We start from the raw sequence: 27,768 nt of genomic DNA, 5'->3' as shown, positions 1-27,768 counted from the left end.
GAGGACTGCAGATGTGGCCAGGGCAATAAATTGCAATGTCCGTACTGTGAGACGCCTAAGACGGAGCTACAGGGAGACAGAACAGACAGCTGAATGTCCTCGCAGTGGCAGACCAGGCCAGTGAAGAGCACGGATCTCAATCCCATTGAGCACGTCTGGGACCTGTTAGATCGGTGGGTGAGGGCTAGGGCTATTCCCCCCAGAAATGTCCGGGAACTTGCAGGTGCGTTGGTGGAAGATTGGGGTAACATCTCACAGCAAGAACTGGCAAATCTGGTGCAGTCCATGAGGAGGAGATGCACTGCAGTACTTAATGCTGCTGGTGGCCACACCAGATACTGACTGTTACTTTTGATTTTGACCCCCCCTTTGATAAGGGACACATTATTCAATTTCTGTTAGTCACATATCTGTGGAACATGTTCAATTTATGTCTCAGTTGTTGACTCTTGTTATGTTCATACACATATTTACACATGTTAAGTTTGCTGAAAAGAGGACGTTTCTTTTTTTGCTGAGTTTAGTGTCGAGGGGTAGTACTATATTTATAAGCTGTTGTCTCGGATCAGTGACGAGGGGAGGTACTATATTTATAAGCTGTTGTCTCGGATCAGTGACGAGGGGTGGTACTATATTTATAAGCTGTTGTCTCGGATCAGTGTCGAGGGGCGGTACTATATTTGTAAGCTGTTGTCTCGGATCAGTGATGAAGGGTGGTACTATATTTATAAGCTGTTGTCTCGGATCAGTGACGAGGGGTGGTACTATATTTATAAGCTGTTGTCTCGGATCAGTGACGAGGGGTGGTACTATATTTATAAGCTGTTGTCTCGGATCAGTAACGAGGGGTGGTTCTATATTTATAAGCTGTTGTCTCGGATCAGTGACGAGGGGTGGTACTATATTTATAAGCTGTTGTCTCGGATCAGTGACGAGGGGTGGTACTATATTTATAAGCTGCTGTCTCGGATCAGTGACGAGGGGCGGTACTATATTTATAAGCTGTTGTCTCGGATCAGTGACGAGGGGTGGTACTATATTTATAAGCTGCTGTCTCGGATCAGTGACGAGGGGCGGTACTATATTTATAAGCTGCTGTCTCGGATCAGTGACGAGGGGTAGTACTATATTTATAAGCTGCTGTCTCGGATCAGTGACGAGGGGCGGTACTATATTTATAAGCTGCTGTCTCGGATCAGTGACGAGGGGTAGTACTATATTTATAAGCTGTTGTCTCGGATCAGTGACGAGGGTTGGTACTATATTTATAAGCTGTTGTCTCGGATCAGTGACGAGGGGCGGTACTATATTTATAAGCTGTTGTCTCGGATCAGTGACGAGGGGTAGTACTATATTTATAAGCTGTTGTCTCAGATCAGTGACGATGGGTGGTACTATATTTATAAGCTGTTGTCTCGGATCAGTGACGAGGGGTGGTACTATATTTATAAGCTGTTGTCTCGGATCAGTGACGAGGGGTGGTACTATAATTATAAGCTGTTGTCTCGGATCAGTGACGATGGGTGGTACTATATTTATAAGCTGTTGTCTCGGATCAGTGACGAGGGGTGGTACTATATTTATAAGCTGTTGTCTCGGATCAGTGACGAGGGGTGGTACTATATTTATAAGCTGTTGTCTCGGATCAGTGACGAGGGGCGGTACTATATTTATAAGCTGTTGTCTCAGATCAGTGACGATGGGTGGTACTATATTTATAAGCTGTTGTCTCGGATCAGTGACGAGGGGTGGTACTATATTTATAAGCTGTTGTCTCGGATCAGTGACGAGGGGTGGTACTATAATTATAAGCTGTTGTCTCGGATCAGTGACGATGGGTGGTACTATATTTATAAGCTGTTGTCTCGGATCAGTGACGAGGGGTGGTACTATATTTATAAGCTGTTGTCTCGGATCAGTGACGAGGGGCGGTACTATATTTATAAGCTGTTGTCTCGGATCAGTGACGAGGGGCGGTACTATATTTATAAGCTGTTGTCTCGGATCAGTGACGAGGGGTGGTACTATATTTATAAGCTGTTGTCTCGGATCAGTGACGAGGGGTGGTACTATATTTATAAGCTGTTGTCTCGGATCAGTGTCGAGGGGCGGTACTATATTTGTAAGCTGTTGTCTCGGATCAGTGATGAAGGGTGGTACTATATTTATAAGCTGTTGTCTCGGATCAGTGACGAGGGGTGGTACTATATTTATAAGCTGTTGTCTCGGATCAGTGACGAGGGGTGGTACTATATTTATAAGCTGTTGTCTCGGATCAGTAACGAGGGGTGGTTCTATATTTATAAGCTGTTGTCTCGGATCAGTGATGAGGGGCGGTACTATATTTATAAGCTGTTGTCTCGGATCAGTGACGAGGGGTGGTACTATATTTATAAGCTGTTGTCTCGGATCAGTAACGAGGGGTGGTTCTATATTTATAAGCTGTTGTCTCGGATCAGTGTCGAGGGGTGGTACTATATTTATAAGCTGTTGTCTCGGATCAGTGACGAGGGGTGGTACTATATTTATAAGCTGTTGTCTCGGATCAGTGACGAGGGGTGGTACTATATTTATAAGCTGTTGTCTCGGATCAGTGACGAGGGGTGGTACTATATTTATAAGCTGTTGTCCCGGATCAGTAACGGGGGGGTGGTACTATATTTATAAGCTGTTGTCTCGGATCAGTGACGAGGGGTGGTACTATATTTATAAGCTGTTGTCTCGGATCAGTGACGAGGGGTGGTATTATATTTATAAGCTGTTGTCTCGGATCAGTGACGAGGGGTGGTACTATATTTATAAGCTGTTGTCTCGGATCAGTGACGATGGGTGGTACTATATTTATAAGCTGTTGTCTCGGATCAGTGACGAGGGGTGGTACTATATTTATAAGCTGTTGTCTCGGATCAGTAACGAGGGGTGGTACTATATTTATAAGCTGTTGTCTCGGATCAGTGACGAGGGGTGGTACTATATTTATAAGCTGTTGTCTCGGATCAGTGACGAGGGGCGGTACTATATTTATAAGTTGTTGTCTCGGATCAGTGACGAGGGGTGGTACTATATTTATAAGCTGTTGTCTCGGATCAGTGACGAGGGGTGGTACTATATTTATAAGCTGTTGTCTCGGATCAGTGACGAGGGGTGGTACTATATTTATAAGCTGTTGTCTCGGATCAGTGACGAGGGGTGGTACTATAATTATAAGCTGTTGTCTCGGATCAGTGACGAGGGGTGGTACTATATTTATAAGCTGTTGTCTCGGATCAGTGACGAGGGGCGGTACTATATTTATAAGCTGTTGTCTCAGATCAGTGACGATGGGTGGTACTATATTTATAAGCTGCTGTCTCGGATCAGTGACGAGGGGCGGTACTATATTTATAAGCTGCTGTCTCGGATCAGTGACGAGGGGTAGTACTATATTTATAAGCTGTTGTCTCGGATCAGTGACGAGGGTTGGTACTATATTTATAAGCTGTTGTCTCGGATCAGTGACGAGGGGCGGTACTATATTTATAAGCTGTTGTCTCGGATCAGTGACGAGGGGTAGTACTATATTTATAAGCTGTTGTCTCAGATCAGTGACGATGGGTGGTACTATATTTATAAGCTGTTGTCTCGGATCAGTGACGAGGGGTGGTACTATATTTATAAGCTGTTGTCTCGGATCAGTGACGAGGGGTGGTACTATAATTATAAGCTGTTGTCTCGGATCAGTGACGATGGGTGGTACTATATTTATAAGCTGTTGTCTCGGATCAGTGACGAGGGGTGGTACTATATTTATAAGCTGTTGTCTCGGATCAGTGACGAGGGGTGGTACTATATTTATAAGCTGTTGTCTCGGATCAGTGACGAGGGGCGGTACTATATTTATAAGCTGTTGTCTCAGATCAGTGACGATGGGTGGTACTATATTTATAAGCTGTTGTCTCGGATCAGTGACGAGGGGTGGTACTATATTTATAAGCTGTTGTCTCGGATCAGTGACGAGGGGTGGTACTATAATTATAAGCTGTTGTCTCGGATCGGTGACGATGGGTGGTACTATATTTATAAGCTGTTGTCTCGGATCAGTGACGAGGGGTGGTACTATATTTATAAGCTGTTGTCTCGGATCAGTGACGAGGGGTGGTACTATATTTATAAGCTGTTGTCTCGGATCAGTGACGAGGGGCGGTACTATATTTATAAGCTGTTGTCTCGGATCAGTGACGAGGGGTGGTACTATATTTATAAGCTGTTGTCTCGGATCAGTGACGAGGGGTGGTACTATATTTATAAGCTGTTGTCTCGGATCAGTGTCGAGGGGCGGTACTATATTTGTAAGCTGTTGTCTCGGATCAGTGATGAAGGGTGGTACTATATTTATAAGCTGTTGTCTCGGATTAGTGACGAGGGGTGGTACTATATTTATAAGCTGTTGTCTCGGATCAGTGACGAGGGGTTGTACTATATTTATAAGCTGTTGTCTCGGATCAGTAACGAGGGGTGGTTTTATATTTATAAGCTGTTGTCTCGGATCAGTGACGAGGGGCGGTACTATATTTATAAGCTGTTGTCTCGGATCAGTGACGAGGGGTGGTACTATATTTATAAGCTGTTGTCTTGGATCAGTAACGAGGGGTGGTTCTATATTTATAAGCTGTTGTCTCGGATCAGTGTCGAGGGGTGGTACTATATTTATAAGCTGTTGTCTCGGATCAGTGACGAGGGGTGGTACTATATTTATAAGCTGTTGTCTCGGATCAGTGACGAGGGGTGGTACTATATTTATAAGCTGTTGTCTCGGATCAGTGACGAGGGGTGGTACTATATTTATAAGCTGTTGTCCCGGATCAGTAACGGGGGGGTGGTACTATATTTATAAGCTGTTGTCTCGGATCAGTGACGAGGGGTGGTACTATATTTATAAGCTGTTGTCTCGGATCAGTGACGAGGGGTGGTATTATATTTATAAGCTGTTGTCTCGGATCAGTGACGAGGGGTGGTACTATATTTATAAGCTGTTGTCTCGGATCAGTGACGATGGGTGGTACTATATTTATAAGCTGTTGTCTCGGATCAGTGACGAGGGGTGGTACTATATTTATAAGCTGTTGTCTCGGATCAGTAACGAGGGGTGGTACTATATTTATAAGCTGTTGTCTCGGATCAGTGACGAGGGGTGGTACTATATTTATAAGCTGTTGTCTCGGATCAGTGACGAGGGGCGGTACTATATTTATAAGTTGTTGTCTCGGATCAGTGACGAGGGGTGGTACTATATTTATAAGCTGTTGTCTCGGATCAGTGACGAGGGGTGGTACTATATTTATAAGCTGTTGTCTCGGATCAGTGACGAGGGGTGGTACTATAATTATAAGCTGTTGTCTCGGATCAGTGACGATGGGTGGTACTATATTTATAAGCTGTTGTCTCGGATCAGTGACGAGGGGTGGTACTATATTTATAAGCTGTTGTCTCGGATCAGTGACGAGGGGTGGTACTATATTTATAAGCTGTTGTCTCGGATCAGTGACGAGGGGCGGTACTATATTTATAAGCTGTTGTCTCGGATCAGTGACGAGGGGTGGTACTATATTTATAAGCTGTTGTCTCGGATCAGTGACGAGGGGTGGTACTATATTTATAAGCTGTTGTCTCGGATCAGTGTCGAGGGGCGGTACTATATTTGTAAGCTGTTGTCTCGGATCAGTGATGAAGGGTGGTACTATATTTATAAGCTGTTGTCTCGGATCAGTGACGAGGGGTGGTACTATATTTATAAGCTGTTGTCTCGGATCAGTAACGAGGGGTGGTTCTATATTTATAAGCTGTTGTCTCGGATCAGTGACGAGGGGCGGTACTATATTTATAAGCTGTTGTCTCGGATCAGTGACGAGGGGTGGTACTATATTTATAAGCTGTTGTCTCGGATCAGTGACGAGGGGTGGTTCTATATTTATAAGCTGTTGTCTCGGATCAGTGTCGAGGGGTGGTACTATATTTATAAGCTGTTGTCTCGGATCAGTGACGAGGGGTGGTACTATATTTATAAGCTGTTGTCTCGGATCAGTGACGAGGGGTGGTACTATATTTATAAGCTGTTGTCTCGGATCAGTGACGAGGGGTGGTACTATATTTATAAGCTGTTGTCCCGGATCAGTAACGGGGGGGGTGGTACTATATTTATAAGCTGTTGTCTCGGATCAGTGACGAGGGGTGGTACTATATTTATAAGCTGTTGTCTCGGATCAGTGACGAGGGGTGGTATTATATTTATAAGCTGTTGTCTCGGATCAGTGACGAGGGGTGGTACTATATTTATAAGCTGTTGTCTCGGATCAGTGACGATGGGTGGTACTATATTTATAAGCTGTTGTCTCGGATCAGTGACGAGGGGTGGTACTATATTTATAAGCTGTTGTCTCGGATCAGTAACGAGGGGTGGTACTATATTTATAAGCTGTTGTCTCGGATCAGTGACGAGGGGTGGTACTATATTTATAAGCTGTTGTCTCGGATCAGTGACGAGGGGCGGTACTATATTTATAAGTTGTTGTCTCGGATCAGTGACGAGGGGTGGTACTATATTTATAAGCTGTTGTCTCGGATCAGTGACGAGGGGTGGTACTATATTTATAAGCTGTTGTCTCGGATCAGTGACGAGGGGTGGTACTATATTTATAAGCTGTTGTCTCGGATCAGTGACGAGGGGTGGTACTATATTTATAAGCTGTTGTCTCGGATCAGTGACGAGGGGTGGTACTATATTTATAAGCTGTTGTCTCGGATCAGTGACGAGGGGCGGTACTATATTTATAAGCTGTTATCTCGGATCAGTGACGAGGGGCGGTACTATATTTATAAGCTGTTGTCTCGGATCAGTGACGAGGGGCGGTACTATATTTATAAGCTGTTGTCTCGGATCAGTGACGAGGGGGTGGTACTATCTTATTGCTCTGTTCCAAAACAATGTACTCTCTGCGAAGCACTCCAAAACTCGATGCAACAGAGAGGGTCAGCTTCTTATCAGAGACCAAATCAACAACATACAGTTCTTCACATGAAAGCGAGAATATCGTAACAGTTTAAACTTAAATATTAGTATTGAAACACCAAATTTGATCTGACAAAGTCTGACAATTCGTTGCACAGGTTTGTGCATGTCACCCCGTCGTCTGTGTCGCTGCTTGAACAATTCTCTGATGTATCACACACACATGGTATCCCATTTTTAAGGGAAACCATAATGCCCGTATTTTCATCGGGGCAGCATGGAGTTTATTGAATAGGAACTGACAAACACCTGATGCAGTTTCTTTTGCGAATCCTCTGCTTGCTTTCTGGCCAGCCTTGCCATTATGGAAAAGATGAAAGACGTTTCCGTCGCTCACCCAAGTTGCTCTGAGCATACTCTTTTGGCACATTATAGCTGATTATGTAGGCCTACGTCCCCTTGGGAGTTCCCTCTCCATGAAACTTGTGTGTGAGAGTGTGTGACCCTGCCTGCAGTTATTGTGTCATGCAGACTTTATTTTATGGCTTTTCCAATTAGAGCGAGTGAGTTATGTGATTTGAGTCCACTCCGATTTATGCTGGATGCACATATTCCCTCACAGGGATAGGTTTAACATTCAACGTCATGATAATGCATAATCACATAACTAGCCAGCTTTTGTGCCAAGATTAAGAGTAAGGTTTGTTTATAGTATTTAGAGAGTATTTATTTGCCTTTTGAAATTTTAAGTACATTGAAAGCAATGATGAGCAGAATCTGTGTGTGTATTTCCACATGTTTCCCTGTATATTAGCTGGGGTAAGAAATACTGAAAGTGAGATGACATGGATGACGCAGGCCTCTCGCCCAGAGTGATTTTCAGCTCATTTTCAGATGGTAATTTGCCTGATCCAAAGCAAACTCACAGAGTGTAAGTAAGCGATTACATGCATGGCCGACAATCCCTCAACATGCCCGCGGTCCTTTTCCAAACACAGTTAGTCCAGCTCTTTGAAAAGATAAAACTCTCAGAGGAACACCAGATGATTGTTCTGTATTTGTGTTTTCATTGTCTCTGAAATGTTCTCTCATTCCAAGCGCTCAAATCATCTGGATAGTGTGTGTCTGCGGTATCCGTCTATCACTCGGCTTTAGAGAGGTGGACTTTTATAATTGAATTGCGATTGACCTGAGCCAGCAAAAACCTGCAGTGAGAGACAAAGCGATCACATTTATCATGGTGGAACAGCGGGACATTGAATTTCTTTGAGAATTGTCAATTCAGAGGCCTTGTGTGTAATCAAATCAATATGCAGATAATCAGCAGGTGCCAGATTCTGGGACCCCGCTGCAGTCTCCCCATTCACCCCAGTTCTCTCTGAGGTGTTTGTGTGGCTGTCAGGCAGCGTGTATTTCTGTTCCTCCGGAGAACAGAACGCCGTCAGGTGTTCAAGGGGGAGGGAAACCAGATTGATCATGATTAGTCTATTGTTATTTAATTTTCTCACATAGAATGTGGAAGAAACCAAGGGTATGTAGGGTTATATGGAACAGGTTCTCCATTGTTAATGTTAAGGGGAAAAAGAAGGGACTCTTTCATGTTCTTCCATGAAAAGATATCAATGCAGGTTTCAACTCTGCATGAAAGCGTTGCACGTCCTTTAGGACCTCCCCTCTGATGGCCGGTTTTCATTAAAGTCCCTTAACTCACTGCAGATAACTGAAGAAAACTTTTAAGTTGATTGGGAAAAGGTTGTTCTTTTTTTGGCTACCTTTAAAAGCCATTGATGTGGCTCCTTGTGAAGAAGCAGTCAGTCAGTCAGCTTAGGTCTCAAATGACTGACTCCTGGAATGAGTCTGCTGGAGGAGCAGATGGCAGGATATCCTGTTTGAAACGTTCCTTTGACAAAGTTCAAATGCAACTGGACTTTTTCGCAACCGATGAAGATGGTAACATTTTAAAACGGGAGGACACAAATAATATGTTTAGTCCCAACACAATCCACAATAACGTAATTTGTCTTATCAGTTGTGTCCTGCTATACAGTAAAGGTTGTGTGTTACTGTTTGACTGATGAGACAGACACATCTAGACGTTTAGGTGAATACTGTGATGTGTGAAAAACCGGTTTGCATTAGGTAAACCGGTTTGCATTAGTTTCTGATTAGTGGTTAAGAACAGAGAGAGATTGTTGTTGTATCAGCCACCCCACATGGAGAACCTATGAAGAGAAAACCACCCCAAGGAATGTTGACAGTTTTCCAGATTCTGGACATCTGAAGGCATTTGTTGCCACGTGCCTCGGTGAGCCTTGGTGAGGCTGTTTAGCCGTGGGACTGTGGGGACTAATTGGAAACATTAAAGCGATGGAGCAGAGGAATCTGAAAGGCAGTCTGGGTCTACTGGCTTAGTGAGAGGGGTTTGTGTTAAACAGGGGTTGTGTAGACAGACAGTAGACTGATGGGATTTATTTACCATGGGATCAACAGGGTCATTTTGCTTTAGAAATGAACATTAAATAGAGTATTCAAAGTGTTCTGTAGGTTATTTAGTCACTTGAAGCTATGTGGAAAAGTGAAAATAATTCAGACTTTGTCTGGTTGGTTAATTACACTATTTGTATTAGAACGTTGATGGTGCATATCCCCTTACTGTGAATTGTGTTCAGATGATTCTCTCACTTTGACTTTGTTCATGGATTGACTGGAGACTGATACTCTTGTTTACACTCTACACAATCAGTTGGAGAGGCTTCTCTCTGGCCGGCACTTCATAATGCCCATGGCAAAGAAGAACGTGTTCAAATATTCCTTCGTTCTTTGTGCTGTTGGACTACTAAATGCATGGTAAATTGTATCGGTATATGTACTGATCTATCTAGTGCAGTTGGTACAGTGGTTTGGTTGTGAGTGAATGTATTAATGTCCTCTAAGTTTTTAGTATATGCAACATGATGGACTGACTGGTTTAAATGTGTATGATGTGACAATGTCTGTGATATTTTAATGGAAGGTGATGCCAAAGAAAAATGTCCATCCTGGATCGACAAAGTTTTATTCTATTCTAATGAAAACATAGAACAATATTTTGTGTTCAACATAATTCTATTACCATGTAATGTCTTGTGTACTCCAATCTGAACTTCTAATCTTGATCATGACACCGTTGAGCTAGAGACAAAGGCAATGAGGTACCTCCCTAAACCTCACCTCAACCAGCCAGCCACTCACCCAGCCACCTCAACCAGCCAGCCACCCAGCCACCAACCCAGCCATCAACCAATCAACCCAGCCAGCCATCAACCCAACCAGCCAGCCATCAACCCAGCCAGCCAGCCACCCACCCACTCACTCACTCACTCACTCACTCACTCACTCACCCAGCCGGCCAGCCAGCCACCAACCCAATTACCCAGCCAGCCAGCCAGCCAGACACCAACCCACCCAGCCACCAACCCAGCCTGCCCATAATAGCCAGCCTCGCTCTGCCCACCATAAATTTCACGAGTCACTCAAGCATCCAGCCAGCCAGCCACTCTCCCAGCCAGCACAGGCTAGCCAGCCTCGCTCTGCTCTGCTCTGCTCTGCCCTACCCTAAACCTCACCCGCCCACCCAGCCAGCCAGCCCCGCTCTGCCCAACCCCATCCCGCTCTGCCCCGCCCCTCGAGGGTTTAATCCACTGTCACCATTTGGCTCCTAAGCCTGTCGTCTTATCAGACGACCCAACACTCCACAATGTCCTCTTTGATTACTCTCCAGTCACCGGCCGGCGGTCACCCTGACTGCGAGGGCAGGTGGGGGGTGGGGGGGGAAGAGGGGGAGAAGGGTAGGGGCTGGAGGAGGGGGAAGCCTTGTTTTCCTGATTAAACCACCCATGTTTAAGCTCATCGGTGACATGATGAAAACAGCTGTCGGTCGGTTGGTCTACTATCCCCCCCGCCCCCACCCCCCCACATTTGAGTACAGTATGTATGGAATAAGAGCTCAGCCCAAAGTATGATGACAGTGTACAGCCAAACTGCAGGTACGGCGGTGCCTCGGTTTTCAGTTGCTCGTGCGCCAGGAACGACCACAATTAGGTCCATATGGTGTCTTTGAAGTTCGGGTAACTAACTGTGATGATTAGGAACGAATTAAAGATCAAACCCTGTATTGGTGATTTGTCCTTAATACCAAACTTTAGCTAAAACGCATTGGCATCTGTTCAGTGGTGACATAATTTACTTTTAGCACATGGCTAGTCTGAAATGTGCGTCACACATTCTCAATAACAAAAAATGTAAATGCATGTTAATTTTTTTGTTTTTATAATAATAATTGACATTGTAAAATACAGTTGAAGTCGGAAGTTTACATACACCTTAGCCAAATACATTTAAACTCAGTTTTTCACAATTCCTGACATTTAATAAGAGTACAAATTCCCTGTCTTAGGTCAGTGAGGATCACCAATTTATTTTAAGATTGTGAAATGTCAGAATAATGGGTGTGTCAGAAGTTTACATACACTCAATTAGAATTTGGTAGCTTTGCCTTTAAATTGTTTAACTTTGGTCAAGCGTTTCGGGTAGCCTTCCACAAGATTCCCACAGTAAGTTGGGTGAATTTTGGCCCATTCCTCCTGACAGAGTAGGTGTAACTGAGTCAGGTTTGTAGGCCTCCTTGCTTGCACACACTTTTTCAGTTCTGCCCACAAATTTTCTATAGGATTGAGGTCAGGGCTTTGTGATGGCCACTCCAATACCTTGACTTTGTTGTCCATAAGCCATTTTGTCACAACTTTGGAAGTATGCTTGGTGTCAATGTCCATTGGAAGACCCATTTGTGACCAAGCTTTAACCTCCTGACTGATGTCTTGAGATGTTGCTTCAATATATCAACTTAATTTTCTTGCCTCATGATGCCATCTATTTTGTGAAGTGCACCAGTCCCTCCTGCAGCAAAGCACCCCCACAACATGATGCTGCCATCCCCGTGCTTCACGGTTGGGATGGTGTTCTTCGGCTTGCAAGCATCCCCCTTTTTCCTCCAAACATAACGATGGTCATTATGGCCAGACAGTTCTATTTTTGTTTCATTAGACCAGAGGACATTTCTCCAAAAAGTACGATCTTTGTCCCCATGTGCAGTTGCAAACCGTAGTCTGGCTTTTTTATGGCGGTTTTGGAGCAGTGGCTTCTTCCTTGTTGAGCGGCTATTCAGGTTATGTCGATATAGGACTCAATTTACTGTGGATATAGATACTTTTGTACCTGTGTCCTCCAGCATCTTCACAAGATCCTTTGCTGTTGTTCTGGGATTGATTTGCACTTTTCTCACCAAAGTACGTTCATCTCTAGGAGACAGAACGCATCTCCTACCTAGCGTTATGACGGCTGCGTGGTCCCATGGTGTTTATACCTGTGTACTATTGTTTGTACAGATGAATGTGGTACCTTCAGGCGTTTGGAAATTGCTCCTAAGGATGCAACAAACTTGTGGAGGTCTACAATTTCTTTCTGAGGTCTTGGCAGATTTCTTTTGATTTCCCCATGATGTCAAGCAATGAGGCACTGAGTTTGAAGGTAGGCTTGAAATACATCCACAGGTACACCTCCAATTTACTCAAATGATGTCAATTTGCCTAGAAGCTTTGAAAGCCATGACATAATTTTCTGGAATTTTCCAAGCTGTTTAATGTCACAGTCAACTTAGTGTTTGTAAACTTCTGACCCACTGGAATTGTGATACAGTGAATTATAAGTGAAATAATCTTTATGTCAACAATTGTTGGATAAATGACTTGTGTCATGCACAAAGTTGATGTCCTAACCAACTTGCCAAAACTATAGTTTGTTAACAAGAAATTTGTGGAGTGGTTGAAAAACTAGTTTTAATGACTCCAACCTAAGTGTATGTAAACTTCCGACTTCAACTGTAACATGCCTGTGACAAACCCTCCAATGACTGATATCTGATCAACACTAATGATATTTCCTGTTATAATGTTACTTTCATGTTCCTGTTAGCTAATTATCTACAACCAGTCAAATGAGCTTGGATCTCACACAGACAATCTCCATTCACCAGAAACTTTAGATATTCAATATACACATGCATTACCAGGAAAAAGTTTGGACACACCTACTCGTTCCAGTGTTTTTCTGTATTTTTACTCTTATCTACATTGTAAGAAAATAGTGAAGGCATCAAAACTATGAAATAACACATATGGAATCATGTAGTAACGAAAGTGTTAAACAAATCCAAATATATTTTAGATTCTTCAAAGTAGCCACCCTTTGGCTTGATGCAGCTGTGCACACTCTTGGCATTCTCTCAACCAGCTTCATGAGGTAGTCACCTGGAATGCATTTCCATTAACAGGTGTGCATGGTTAAAAGTTATTTTGTGGAATTTCTTTCATTCTTAATGCATTAAAACCAATCAGTTGTGTTGTGACAAGGTAGGGGTGGTATACAGAAGATAGCCCTATTTGTTAAAATACCAAGTCCATATTATGGCAACAACAGCTCAAATAAACAAAGAGAGATGACAGTCCATCATTACTTTAAGACATGAAGGTCAGTCAATCCGGAAAATTTCAAGAACTTTTAATGTTTCTTCAAGTGCAGTCGCAAGAACCATCAAGCGCTATGATGAAACTGGCTCTCACGAGGACCGCCACAGGAAAGGAAGACCCAGAGTCACCTCTGCTGCAGAGGATCAGTTCATTAGAGTCATCAGCCTTAGTAATTGCAGCCCAAATAAATGCTTCACAAAGTTCAAGTAACAGGCACATCTCAACATCAACTGTTCAGAGGAGACTGTGTGAATTAGGCCTTCATGGTCAAATTGCTGCAAAGAAACCACTACTAAAGGACACCAATAAGAAGAAGAGACTTGCTTGTGCCAAGAAACATGAGCAATGGCCATTAGACCGGTGAAGATTTGTCCTTTGGTCTGATGAGTCCAAATTTTAGATTTTTGGTTCCAACCGCCGTGTCTTTGGACGATGCAGAGTTGGTGAACGGAATATCTTTGCATGTCTAGTTCCCACCGTGAAGCATGGAGGAGGTGGTGTGATGGTGTGGGGGTGCTTTGCTGGTGACACTATCTGTGATATATTTAGAATTCAAGGCACACTTAACCAGCATGGCTACCACAGGATTCTACAGCGATACGCCATCCCATCTGGTTTGCGCTTAGTGGGACTATCATTTGTTTTTTCTACAGGACAATGATCCAAAACACCTCCAGGCTGTGTAAGGGCTATTTGACCAATAATGAGAGTGATGGAGTGCTGCATCAGATGACCTGGCCTCCACAATCACCCAATCTCAATCCATTTGAGATGGTTTGGGATGAGTTGGACCGCAGAGTGAAGAAAAAGCAGCCAACGAGTGATCAGCGTATGTGGGAACACCTTCAACACTGTTAGAAAAGCATTCCAAGTGAAGCTGGTTGAGAGAATGCCAAGAGTGTGCAAATCTGTCATCAAGGCAAAGGGTGGCTACTTTGAAGAATCTAAAATATAAATCTATGTTGATCTGTTTAATACTTTTTTGGTTACTACATGACTCCATATGTGTTATTTCATAGTTTTGATGTTTTCTCTGTTTTCTACTATGTAGAAAATAGTAAAAATAAAGAATAACCCTTGAATGAGTTAGTGTGTTCAAACTTTTGACTGGTACAGTCCAGTGCAATATTGTTCCTAAACATTTACCCCGTTACACAAATGTTATTTATACCCCATACTTGAGATTTAGAAGGAAAATGACATTTATGTAACCTTGATGACAGGTCAACAGAGCATTACATCATGGAAAGATGGCGGCCTCCATGCACTTAACAGAAATGTCTAATTATGCTAAGTATTGTACTTTGCACTCCGATACAATTTTTTTTGTGGTCATTAGCACTATATACATGATACCAATTTTAGCTTCAAGATGCCGGCAATTGGAAAAAAATGAAAAAGTAGATTGTGTTGATTTATTGGCACGTGGAAACATGTCACATGCTCTAATAAAAAAAGAATGACATATCTCAATTCTGCCATCTTTATGCATGATTACCATTACTTTTGAGTATTTTCTCCTGGGATGGATAGTGCTTGCGTGTCACAATGGATGGCGCTACTTTTATTCTGTGTTCCAACCCAGTAAAAGACAATGGTTCACGTTCAGGGAAACAGTTATGAGAAAAAACGGCCCATGTATTGTGAGCACAGAGGCCAGTTTAATGTCTCAGTGGGATCCGTGCTGTACGGTGTACCTTTTTTTTCTCTCTCTTTGCAATGCATTATGGGGCCTTTATATTCCATTATTTTGTTGTGATGACAAATCAAATCCTGACATGGGGATGTTACATTAGGATTTTCATGTCTAAAGCTCAACTTGGATGAAAACATTGAGCGGACAGGTTATATTTGGTGAGGGTATTACCGTCCGATCTCCGCTCCACAGCAGATGTCTGGGCTTTGTGTCTCTGGTGAAAGCTGATTGTTCCCGATGTCACATTCTGCAAGCCATATGCATATTACATAATGTCATCATTTTCCAAGAATAATCACCACAAAAAACTCACTATGATTTTATCAGACTTTTGGGTCTCTGAGCTCTACTGTTTTGCCATGACGCTGAAGGCAATATGTCATCCACCCTCCTCTGTCCTCCTCGCTCCTCTTCCTTCCGTCTTAATCTCTGTCTAAGTCTGAACACTCGTGGGGAATTTCCCCCTGGGCCCTCGCTCTGACCACAGCCTCCTATCACCATGCCAGATGGAGTGGACCAGTGTTCCTCATAGGGATGCTGCAGAGTGGACCTATAGCTTTTGACTAAAGGGTCAGCTCGCCAGCCTCGTAATGACTGTAAAGTAGATCTTAATGTGTTGTAATGAACTGCTCCGTCCATGTCACAGAGGCTGAGGCTTCTCCCAGTCTTCTCTGGCTGCCTCTGGAACGGCTATAGTGGCTGTCTGGCCTTCCCTCATCATGCCACTATTAGCTGGGCTAAATGCCCTATCCTGGTTCTTTATGATTATACTGATGAGATTATTTAGAAGTTTTGGCCTCAGGACAGTAACCTTGCTGCTAAACCTTTGGATGGTTTTCTCTCCTCTACTCTAGTGGCCAATCACTTACTCTGTCAGGTCAGATTCACCCTGAGGAGGAAGGAGCAGGAGTTGTCTTTGACCACCTTAAAACCAGATGTACGTAATCCCCAAAATGAATGATACAGTTGAAGTCAGATGTTTACATACACCTTAGCCAATTACTTTAAACTCAGTTTTTTCACTATTCCTGACATTTAATCCTAGTAAAAAATCCCTGTTTTATGTCAGTTAGGATCACCACTTTCTTTTAAGAATGTGAAATGTCAGAATAATAGCAGAGAGAATTATTTATTTCAGCCTTTTATTTATTTCATGACATTCCCAGTGGGTCAGAAGTTTACATACACTTAATTAGTATTTGGTAGCATTGCATTTAAATGGTTTAACTTGGGTCAAACGTTTCAGGTAGCCTTCCACAAGCTTCCCACAATAAGTTGGGTGAATTTTGTCCCATTCCTCCTGACAGAGCTGGTGTAACTGAGTCAGGTTTTTAGGCCTCCTTGCTCGCACACGCTTTTTCAGTTCTGCCCACACATTTTCTATAGGTTTGAGGTCAGGGCTTTGTGATGGCCACTCCAATACCTTGACTTTGTTGTCCTTAAGCCATTTTGCCACAACTTTGGAAGTATGCTTGGAGTCATTGTCCATTTGGAAGACCCATTTGTGACCAAGCTTTAACTTCCTGACTGAGAGTGTCTTGAGATGTTGCTTCAATACATCCACATAATTTTCCTGCCTCATGATGCGATCTATTTTGTGAAGTGCACCAGTCCCTCCTGCAGCAAAGCACCCCCACAACATGATGCTGCAACCACCGTGCTTCACGTTTGGGATCGTGTTCTTCGGCTTGCAAGCCTCCCCCTTTTTCCTCCAAACATAACGATGGTCATTATGGCCAAACAGTTCTATTTTTGTTTCATCAGACCAGAGGACCTTTCTCCAAAAATGGATTGATTTTCCCATGATGTCAAGCAAAGAGGCACTGAGTTTGAAGGTAGGCCTTGAAATACATCGACAGGTACACCTACAATTGACTCAAATTATGTCAATTTGCCTATCAGAAGCTTCGAAAGCCATGGCATCATTTTATGGAATTTTCCAAGCTGTTTAAAGGCACAGTCAACTTAGTGTATGTAAAATTCTGACCCACTGGAATTGTGATACATTGAATTTTTAAAATATCTTAATTATTTTAGATTACTGACTATAAATTGATCTCTGAATGTGCTACAGTGCCAAAACCACTGTCTCCTGCTGTGCTACGATGTCAGGATTCCAGGCATTGTCAGTGGCTGTGACGTTGGGTTCAGCAGGACTTGATGGACAGTCAGAAGAGCGAATGAAATGCTAGGAGGGACATCCCAGCTTCAAGTGGTGTCAGATTTCACATCTTGCTTCACACAGGCTAAAGAGACAAGCCATTTTCATCTATGGTGTCCCCAGAACGATTTATAAGCGAAAATGTTGGTCGGAACTGGTACCAGAACAACAAAGGTCCCCAAAACAGGGGACATTTTACATAATTTTACATCTAAGAGGTTTTAACAGTGGTGTCTATTTATGCAATAAGGCACGAGGGGGTGTGGTATATGGCCAATATACCACGGCTAAGGGCTGTTCTCTGCACGACGCAATATGGAGTGCCTGGATACAGACCTTAGCCATGGAATATTGGCCATATTGTCATACCTGTCTGATATACCACGGCTGTCAGCCAATCAGCATTCAGCCAATTGGCTCGAACCACCCAGTTTATAATATTGTTTATAACAGGACTCTGTTAGTTCTAACTCAGTTAGTTTTGGGGAACCTATGCTGATCATTTCCTGTTACCATAGGAGCTATAGATTTTACATCAACATCACAAACAAAGAAGAAACCCCATCACCTACAATTCTTCATTGTCATAATACTTAGCATAACTATTTATAGTCACATTAGCAAACAACACAATAATACTGTGACTGAACAGCACACATGGCTGTTCAGTCCCATTCTCCTCTCCCCAGAGCAGAGCATAGAGCCCAGCCCTGCTTCACCATGGCTCAAAATCACTGCTGTTTTTCATTACCCGGTGGGAAATTAGATCAAATGATTTTTTGACTTCCCCCTTCGTCCTTTCACGTTTAATCACATGCAGATATAAAGGCATCACAGAAATTGCTGTTGATTTATAAATAAGCAGCATTTTCTCTAAGTACCTCTCTCTCCGTCTGTCCTGTCTGTCCTGTCCTGTCCTGTCCTGTCCTGTCCTGTCCTGTCTGGTCTGTCTGTCTGTCTGTCTGTCTGTCTGTCTGTCTGTCTGTCTGTCTGTCTGTCTGTCTGTCTGTCTGTCTGTCTGTCTGTCTGTCTGTCTGTCTGTCTGTGTGTCTGTATGTCTGTCTGTCTGTATTGTCCCTAGTCAAAACCACTTCATCCAAATGTTTAAATGGCTTATCAAATAATATGTTCACAGGGGGCTGTGAGGCAGCCTCATTGGTCATACCTAACCACAAGTGTCTCCTTGTCAGCTCCACCGCCGAGCTGTTCGGCAGAGATGATCCCATGTCCATATCTGTTAGTTAATATATCTGCCTACTTTATCCCACTTTTTCAGTTTTATCAAGGTAATGCCTGGCAGCATGGTTTCAGCAACACTGCTTTGAAAAGAAAGGATTTTATAGATTCTCTAGAGATGGACAGCGCTTACCATAAAGCTTAGCCATGTTTTCATGTATTCCTTATGCTAATCTTTCCACAGCCAAGGCAATATTATCACCCTCTATTCATTCTGTCTCCCTAAGCAAGCTTCATTATATGACAAGGAAATGTATGAAGTTGGCATTAGGAACCTGTTTTTACCCAGCGCAACCATATGTTGTAGCCTATATGCTACCACATTCCAGTTTGTTTCACTTCTCCAGAAATAGAATAAAAAGGCCATCAACTTCTTATGGTAACATTTCTAAATCTGTCAGCGGAGATTCGTCACGCCGTGATGTCATTCTCACCACAGGTTTATTATGGCGTCAGTAACAAGATTTCAATGAAATTCAGGATGTGCCTAAACTCCACTATTCAGACCCCTTGACTTTTTACACATTTTGTTATGTTACAGCCTTATTCTAAAATTGATTAAATTATTTCCCCCCTCATCAATCTACACACAATACCTCATAACGACAAAGCAAAAACAGGTTTAGACATTTTTGCAAATTTATTTAAAAAAATACAAAACTGAAATATCACATTTACATAAGTATTCAGACCCTATACTTAGTACTTTGTTGAAGCACCTTTGGCAGCGATTACAGCATCAAGTCTTCTTGGGTGTGACGCTACAAGCTTGGCACACCTGTATTTGGGGAGTTTCTCCCATTCTTCTCTGCAGATCCTCTCAAGCTCTGTCAGGTTGGACGGGGAGTGTCGCTGCACAGCTATTTTCAGGTCTCTTCAAAGATGTTCGATCGGGTTCAAGTTCGGGCTCTGGCTGGGCCACTCAAGGACATTCAGAGACTTGTCCCGAAGCCACTCCTGTGTTGCTTTGGCTGTGTGCTTAGGGTCGTTGTCCTGTTGAAAGGTGAACCTTTGCCCCAGTCTGAGGTCCTGAGCGCTCTGGAGCAGGTTTTCATCAAGGATCTCTCTGTACTTTGCCCCGTTCATCTTTGCCTCGATCCTGACTAGTCTCCTAGTCCCTGCCGCTGAAAAACATCCCCACAGCATGATCCTGCCACCATTTATGCTTTACGGAGTGGCTTCTGTCTGGCCAATCTTTTTCTTATTTATTTACATTTATTTAACCAGGCAAGTCAGTTAACAGCAAATTCTTATTTTCAATGACTGCCTAGGAACAGTGGGTTAACTGCCTTGTTCAGGGGCAGAACGACAGATTTTTACCTTGTCGGCTCGGGGATTCAATCTTGCGACCTTTCGGTTACTAGTCCAACACTCTAACCACCAGGCTACTCTACCATAAAGGCCTGATTGGTGGAGTGCTGCAGAGATGGTTGTCCTGCTGGAAGTTTCTCCCATCTCCACAGAGGAACTCTAGAGCTTTGTCAGAGTGACCATCGGTTTCTTGGTCACCTTCCTGACCAAGGCCCCCCCCCCCCCCTCAGTTTGCTCAGTTTGGCCGGGTGGCCAGCTCTAGGAAGAGTCTTGGTGGTTCCAAACCTCTTCCATTGAAGAATGATGGAGGCCACTGTGTTCTTGGGGATCTTCAATGTGGCAGAAATACTTTGGTACCCTTTCCCAGATTTGTGCCTTGACACAATCCTGTCTCGGAGCTCTACGGACAATTCCTTCGACCTCATGTCTTGGTTTTTGATCTGACATGCACTGTCAACTGTGGGACCTTTATATAGACAGGTGTGTGCCTTTCCAAATCATGTCCAATCAATTGAATTTACCTCAGGTGGACTCAAATCAATTTGTAGAAACATCTGAAGGATGATCAATGGAAACAGGATGCACCTGAGCTCAATTTTGAGTCGCATAGCAAAGTGTCTAAATACTTATGTAAATGAGGTATTTCTGTTTTTACATTTTTACTTTGTTTTCACTTTGTCATTATGGGATATTGTGTGTAGATTGCTGAGGATTTTTGTTCATTGAATCCATTTAAAAATAAGATTGTAACGTAACAAAATGTGGAAAAAGTCAAGGGGTCTGAATACTTTCCAAAGTATTTTCTACAATAGTTGCTGGTTCATTTGGTTCAAGTATAGTCGCTGAGAAAGACCAAGGCTGTGGGCGGTATGCTTTGATACACAGTGGGGTCCAAAATGATTGACACCCTTGATAAAGATGAGCAGTAATGACTGGGTAAAACAAATAATTCAAATATTGAGCTGAATTGTATGCTGAAATTAAATGAAATTATATGACCCCACTGTACTGTGTCGTGTTCCTCACCAATTGGAAAAATACAGGTATTCATAAAGCCAATGAGAATGACTTTGAACCAACCAGGAACTCTTGAGTAATACTTTTTGGCCTAATCATGGTTTGGCCCTGAGGTCTCATACTGAAGTGGCTGAACCTCCACACTAGAGAGGTAACAATACACTCTGAAGGATGCCAAGTAACGGCTACATAAATCCACCCTAGCCACGAACACTTGCCGTGGTGCCAGCATTTTCAATGTGTTCCCCATTCCTTTGTCAATGACATCAGCATCTTTCCATGCTTGTTTGCTTCCTCATCCCAGTCTCCCTCTCCAAGCAAAGCAGAAGACAACCGAAGATTTCAGTAGCATTGGAAGATCCTCCTCCGTTTGTTTTCATTAGTGATTCTGTTGTCTTATGATGCAAACCATTCAAGATTCAAAAGATGGATACAGTTCTATGAGGAGATTTTCATATCTACTTAGATTTCTGTGAAATTGAAGTGTGCGTGCATAAAAACAATATTCCTAGAAGTATATGCTTTCTGTATTCCCCAGACTCCTCCCTGAACACAAGCTCCGTCACAGGCCAGCAGTCTTGTGTTAATGACCTCAGAGCCCCACAAGCCTCACAGGGTCAACCCATGTCTCCAGGCAGGCCAGAGGCTCACAGGGTCAACCCATGTCTCCAGGCAGGCCAGAGGCTCACAGGGTCAACCCATGTCTCCAGGCAGGCCAGAGGCTCACAGGGTCAACCCATGTCTCCAGGCAGGCCAGAGGCTCACAGGGTCAACCCATGTCTCCAGGCAGGCCAGAGGCTCACAGGGTCAACCCATGTCTCCAGGCAGGCCAGAGGCTCTATGGTAACACACTAGGAATAGTAATACACTGAAATAATAAGCCATTGGCTATGAAAAATTACTAAGCTTTTCATTGTTAAAAAGTGTCATTATTGGAATAATAAAGTGCAGGATCATCATCGAGGGCCATTCCATAATGTGTTTGTCTTTATCACATCATGAAGTGGTGGCAGTACAGTGTCTTCACCCTTTATCTAACCCCAACAGGTCTGAAGAGCTGCTGCGTCCAGTAGAACAGGAGGAAGGAAGGGGAGGAACCTCTCAGCTCTCTCATTACCCCATGAGGGATCAGAGCGAAGGCACTGGGCAGGCTGAGGCTCCTACTCACCCCAGGGAAGAGCGAGGGCCTAGATAGGGGAGAGGGCCATATCAGACCTCTTCATATCATCTGGCCTCATTGGTGGTAAGTTGATTACTCCCCATCTCTCTGTGCTCCACAAGTACATATACACAGTCGCTAATGATGAATTAGCGATGCTAACCGTAGTTGATTGTTTTGTAAAGACTCCAGAAAAACCCTATGGATGGAAGTTATTTGTTTCAGATCTTATGTAAAAGAAAGTGTTTGGCGCCAACCGTGAAGGCTAGCGTGTTAGCATATCATAACGCCTGTCACGATTAACAGAAACAGCCCAACTGGCCTGTTATTACCTTGCTTGCTTTGCTGTGTTTGCCGCTCCTGACATCGCATGGCATGACTTGCAACAAAGTAGCAACACAAATAATACTCCAAAGATCATGTCGTAGGCCTGTCCTGGAACCAAAATGACCTGGTAATACAGCAATGCACGTACTTGGCATTAGCCATATTTTCTTTGGATCGTTAGAGTGTTGTTTGACAACAAACTGAGGGCATGGAAAATTACTAACACACATTTTTGTGTAACAATGTCATACAAAGGGATAAAACTAGCTAGATATTGTTTGTTGTGTGTTGAGCTCAAGCTTTAAGGCCTTCATTAAGGATAATCTATAAACAAGTATGCTCTTATTGTGGGGTTGCCTTGGCAGCATTAGCCATATAATGTAAAAGCACAAGTTTAATGAAGTAACACTTTATTTGGATCGTCCCATGTAGATGGTTTGTAGATGTTCAATAGATGTCAACATTTCAACTAACTACAGCGCCTTGCAAAAGTATTCATCCCCCTTGCCGTTTTTCCTATTTTGTTGCATTACAACCTGTAATTTATATGGATTTTTATTTGGATTTCATGTAATGGACATACACAAAGTAGTCCAAACTGGTGAAGTGAAATTATATTTTTTACTTGTTTCAAAAAATAAATAAAAAAATAAATAAAAAAAGTGGTGCGTGCATATGTATTTACCCCCTTTGCTATGAAGCCCCTAAATAAGATCTGGTGCAACCAATTACCTTCAGAAGTCACATAATTAGTTAAATAAAGTCCACCTGCGAGCAATCTAAGTGTCACATGATCTGTCACATGATCTCAGCGTATATACACCTGTTCTGAAAGGCCACAGATTCTGCAACACCACTAAGCAAGGGGCACCACCAAGCAAGCGACACCATGAAGACCAAGGAGCACTCCAAACAGGTCAGGGACAAAGTTGTGGAGTACAGATCAGGGTTGGGTTATAAAAAAATATCATTAACTTGGAACATCCCACGGAGCACCATTAAATCCATTATTTAGGATTGGAAAGAATATGGCACCACAACAAACCAGCGAAGAGAGGGCCGCCCACCAAAACTCACGGACCAGTCAAGGAGGGAATTAATGAGATAGGCAACAAAGAGAACAAAGATAACCCTGAAGGAGCTGCAAAGCTCCACAGCTGAGATTGGAGTATCTGTCCATAGGACCACTTTAAACCATACACTCCAAGGAGCTGGGCTTTACGGAAGAGTGGCCAGAAAATGGCCATTGCTTAAAGAAAAAACTAAGCAAACACGTTTAGTGTTCGCCAAAAGGCATGTGGGAGACTCCCCAAACATATGGAAGAAGGTATTCTGGTCAGATAAGACTAAAATTGAGCATTTTGGCCATCAAGGAAAATGCTATGTTTGGCGCAAACCCAACACCTCTCATCACCATGAGAACACCATCCCCACAGTGAAGCATGGTGGTAGTGGCAGCATCAGGCTGTGGGGATGTTTTTCATCAGCAGGGACTGGGAAACTGGTCAGAATTGAAGGAATGATGGATGGCGCTAAATACAGGGACATTCTTGAGGGAAACCTGTTTCAGTCTTCCAGAGATTTGAGACTGGGACGGAGGTTCCCCTTCCAGCAGGACAATGACCCTAAGCATACTGCTAAAGCAACATTCGAGTGGTTTAGGGGGAAACATTTAAATGTCTTGGAATGGCCTAGTCAAAGCCTAGACCTTAATCCAATTGAGAATCTGTGGTATGAATTAAAGATTGCTGTATACCAGTGGAACCCATCCAACTTGAATGAGCTGGAGCAGTTTTGCCTTGAAAAATGGGCAAAAATCCCAGTGGCTAGATGTGCCAAGCTTATAGAGACATACCCCAAGAGACTTGCAGCTGAAATTGCTGCAAAAGGTGGCTCTACAAAGTATTGACTTTGGGGGGGTGAATAGTTATGCACGCTCAAGCTTTCAGTTTTTTTTGTCATATTTCTTGTTTGTTTCACAAGAAAAAATATTTTGCATCTTCAAAGTGGTAGACATGTTGTGTAAACTCAAATGATACAGACCCCCCCAAAATGTATTTTAATTCCAGGTTGTAAGGTAAATAGGTAAAATGCCAAAGGGGGTGAATACTTTTGCAAGCCACTGTATCTACTAACCCTTACCCTAAACCTAACCGTATAACCTAACCGTAACCTTAGCAAGCAGTTGCTTATCAACAGATAGTTTGTTGATAGTATGATCATCTGTAGAGCAGATGACTGTTATCAAAATACTGTGGGTGGATTTGTAATTTCTGTACTTTAAGAAAGCAGAAATATCCTTTACATCATTCAGAGTAGTGTTTTTCTTTTGCACACCATTTCTCTATTGCTGGCTCATCTGTGTTGTGGAGGAAAGACAACAGTCTCTCTCTGTAGATTAACATTTTTTTCCTCTGACTCCATCCTCCTTTCGGCAGCGAGGCTTAGTTTCTTCACCAAAACATGTCCGTAAATCACATTAACAACCGCAAAGACCACCAGTACCGTAGTTCCTCGCTGGCGCCGTGATTTGCCATTGTCACCATCATCCATTCTCCTTCCTGCTCATTGTTTGCATGGGGCAGCGTCTGTCTTTCACCTACTCTTATATCATTTACAAAAGCAACCATCATGTAATCTCTTCTAAACTGAGCAAAACACAGATGGATTAGCGCTCACAACATCCAGGCTTCTTTAACGTTGGCTTTATTCTAGGGCAAATTAGGAGCGAGAGAGATGGAGAAAGAGAGAGAAAGGGAGAGGGAGAGAGAAAGAAAGAAAGAGAAGGAAAAGGAGAGGGAGAGAGAGAGAGAGATGGAAAGGGAGAAAGAGGGAGATGGAAAGGGATAGAGAGAGATGCAATGGGAGAGAGAGATGCGAAGGGAGAGAGAGTGACAGAGAGAAAGACAGAGTGGGAAATAGAGACAGAGAAATAGAGAGGATAATCTCCATTGATGCTGCTCACAGTTTGTTTAATTTCATTCTCCTAATTTCTCTCTCTCTGTCGTTATCTCTCTCTCTCTGCCCTCACTTTTTCTGGGCTCATCATTGGTTGCAGATTGTTAATCTGTGTGTGGCCTGGATAGGCGTTCACCCTCAGATTACAGGACTGTTTTATTGCACGCAGTGGCCTGGGCGGCCAGGCCAGAGGGGATCAGATCAGATCTCGCCCACCAGAGGACAGGACAGCTGTTTACAGGTGAAGATGGCTTCGTGCCACAGTAGTGATGATAACATCCAGCCAGTGGGAGAGCAGAGGTTAATTCTCTGTTGCCAGGGGCTTTAGCTCCATCTAAGGTTGATCAGGATCAGCTTTTACCTCAAGAGGATTGTCCTCCTGGAGTATTTCTGATTGCAAAACAAACAAAGCAATCAAGACGTGTAGACGCACGCAGGCACACCGCTGAGGAAGAAACAGCAGGTGATAGACAAGAAGCACATCGCGGGGGTGTAAGACCCTCAGAATGTTACATAGTACATATATCTGATTCTTGATAATAGGACACCCAGTGAGAGGGGCTAGACTAGCGTCATTGCGGGGCTAGACTAGCGTCATTGAGGGGCTAGAACTAGCGTCATTGAGGGGCTAGACTAGTGTCATTGAGGGGCTAGACTAGCGTCATTGAGGGGCTAGACTAGCGTCATTGAGGGGCTAGACTAGCGTCATTGAGGGGCAAGACTAGCGTCATTGAGGAGCTAGACTAGCGTCATTGAGGGGCTAGAGTAAAGTCATTGAGGGGCTAGACTAGCGTCATTGAAGGGCTAGACAAGCGTCATTGAGGGGCTAGACTAGCATCATTGAGGGGCTAGACAAGCGTCATTGAGGGGCTAGAGTAAAGTCATTGAGGGGCTAGACAAGCGTCATTGATGGGCTAGAGTAAAGTCATTGAGGGGCTAGACAAGCGTCATTAAGGGGCTAGACTAGCATCATTGAGGGGCTAGAGTAAAGTCATTGAGGGGCTAGACTAGCGTCATTGAGGGGCTAGACTAGCGGCATTGAGGGGCTAGACAACCGTCATTGATGGGCTAGAGTAAAGTCATTGAGGGGCTAGACAAGCGTCATTGAGGGGCTAGACTAGCGGCATTGAGGGGCTAGAGTAAAGTCATTGAGGGGCTAGACTAGCGTCATTGAGGCAGCGGGGTGTATTGCTTGTTGTTTTTCTGCTAATCCCTGTCTGGACCGGCCACTTGTCATTAAATCCTGATGTACAGACAGGCCACCCGTCCAGTGATGTGCCTACAGTCCAGAACTATTGACCCCCACCCATCCTGGTCTGGGCTTTCCCCTGGCATGGCCTCAGGCCACCACTCTAATCTCAACCAACCCTTAGGATTTAACGACATACATAGGACCAGGAAATGAAAGTTAAACACAGGGGTGTGATCTGATTGACTTATCTTTTTTGGCCAGTTCTGTTTCTCAGGGTCATCCCTACAATGTGGTGTTTGTCATGCTTTATGCTTTATGGACATTTATTCATCATATGTGATCCCTAGTGTGGCCAGCACTGTACTCCAATGAGACTATGTCATGTGGGGCCGGTACAGTGTAGTAGGCAGCAGGCACTGGAGAATACATGTAGACTATTTGTGTGTGAAGATACAGCCCGTTGCCGTTCCCAAAGTTAAAGTTATATTTATAGAAATGTCTAACCATTTGTAGTTCTCCTAGACGTATGGTTTGAAAATCCCCACTATCTACAGTGGAACATGTTGTCAGGCCTTTGAACGGAGGATTCTCATTGGTCCGCTCCTTCTGCATGTTGGTCTGTCTTAATCAATCTTCAACAACCAAGTCTTTGTCTTTCAAGTGTCCTCTTAATTAGTGCGCAATCCTTTGGTTTCTGGTGATTGGGCTCATTTCACAATTGTGCGTTGGAGTAAATAGTATTTGAATTTTAAAACGCACCTCTTGGGTGCAACATAAAGTAGAATATGTAATCAGATTTTTAAATGAGAGGATCTTATTTTCTTTTGGCTTCTACATGATGCATATTAATGAGGTTTCTCTGGGTAGTACGGAGCATACTTTTTTCATGATCATTTTACCCAGCTTCATCTGCATTCATCTGTGAGGTTACAGGGGTGATAACACACCACAAAGGACTCATAAAGTAAGAGCAGAAAGAGAGGAGAAGTCAGGGCTCTGTGCAGGCCAGTCAAGTTCTTTCACTCCGATCTCAGCAAATCATTTCTGCATGGACCTCGCTTTGTGCACAGGGGCATTGTCATGCTGAAACAGGAAAGGGCCTTCTCCAAACTGTTGCTACAAAGTTGGAAGCATAGAATCGTCTAGAATGTCATTGTATGCTG

General features: G+C 43.4%; 1 protein-coding gene across 4 annotated transcripts in view; it reads left to right on the top strand.

Moving 5' to 3' along the window:
• LOC139539013 (tRNA-queuosine alpha-mannosyltransferase-like) overlaps nucleotides 1–27,768 on the top strand; it is a 55,921-nt gene that overhangs the window by 11,339 nt on the left and 16,814 nt on the right. For 2 of the 4 annotated variants that reach the window (XR_011667850.1, XR_011667849.1), the window contains exons 3-4: nucleotides 21,508–21,812; nucleotides 22,017–22,212. Coding sequence is in view for 1 of the 4 variants with exons in the window: in XM_071341679.1 (XP_071197780.1) it covers nucleotides 22,017–22,164 (148 nt within the window). In the remaining 3 variants the exon portion in view is untranslated. The remainder of the gene's footprint in view (nucleotides 1–21,507; nucleotides 21,813–22,016; nucleotides 22,213–27,768) is intronic. The other 2 variants (XR_011667851.1, XM_071341679.1) reach the window with 1 other exon arrangement.

The sequence above is a fragment of the Salvelinus alpinus genome, chromosome 14, assembly GCF_045679555.1.
Source record: "Salvelinus alpinus chromosome 14, SLU_Salpinus.1, whole genome shotgun sequence".
Lineage (NCBI taxonomy): Eukaryota > Metazoa > Chordata > Actinopteri > Salmoniformes > Salmonidae > Salvelinus > Salvelinus alpinus.
This window is presented reverse-complemented; position numbering and strand designations above follow the sequence as displayed.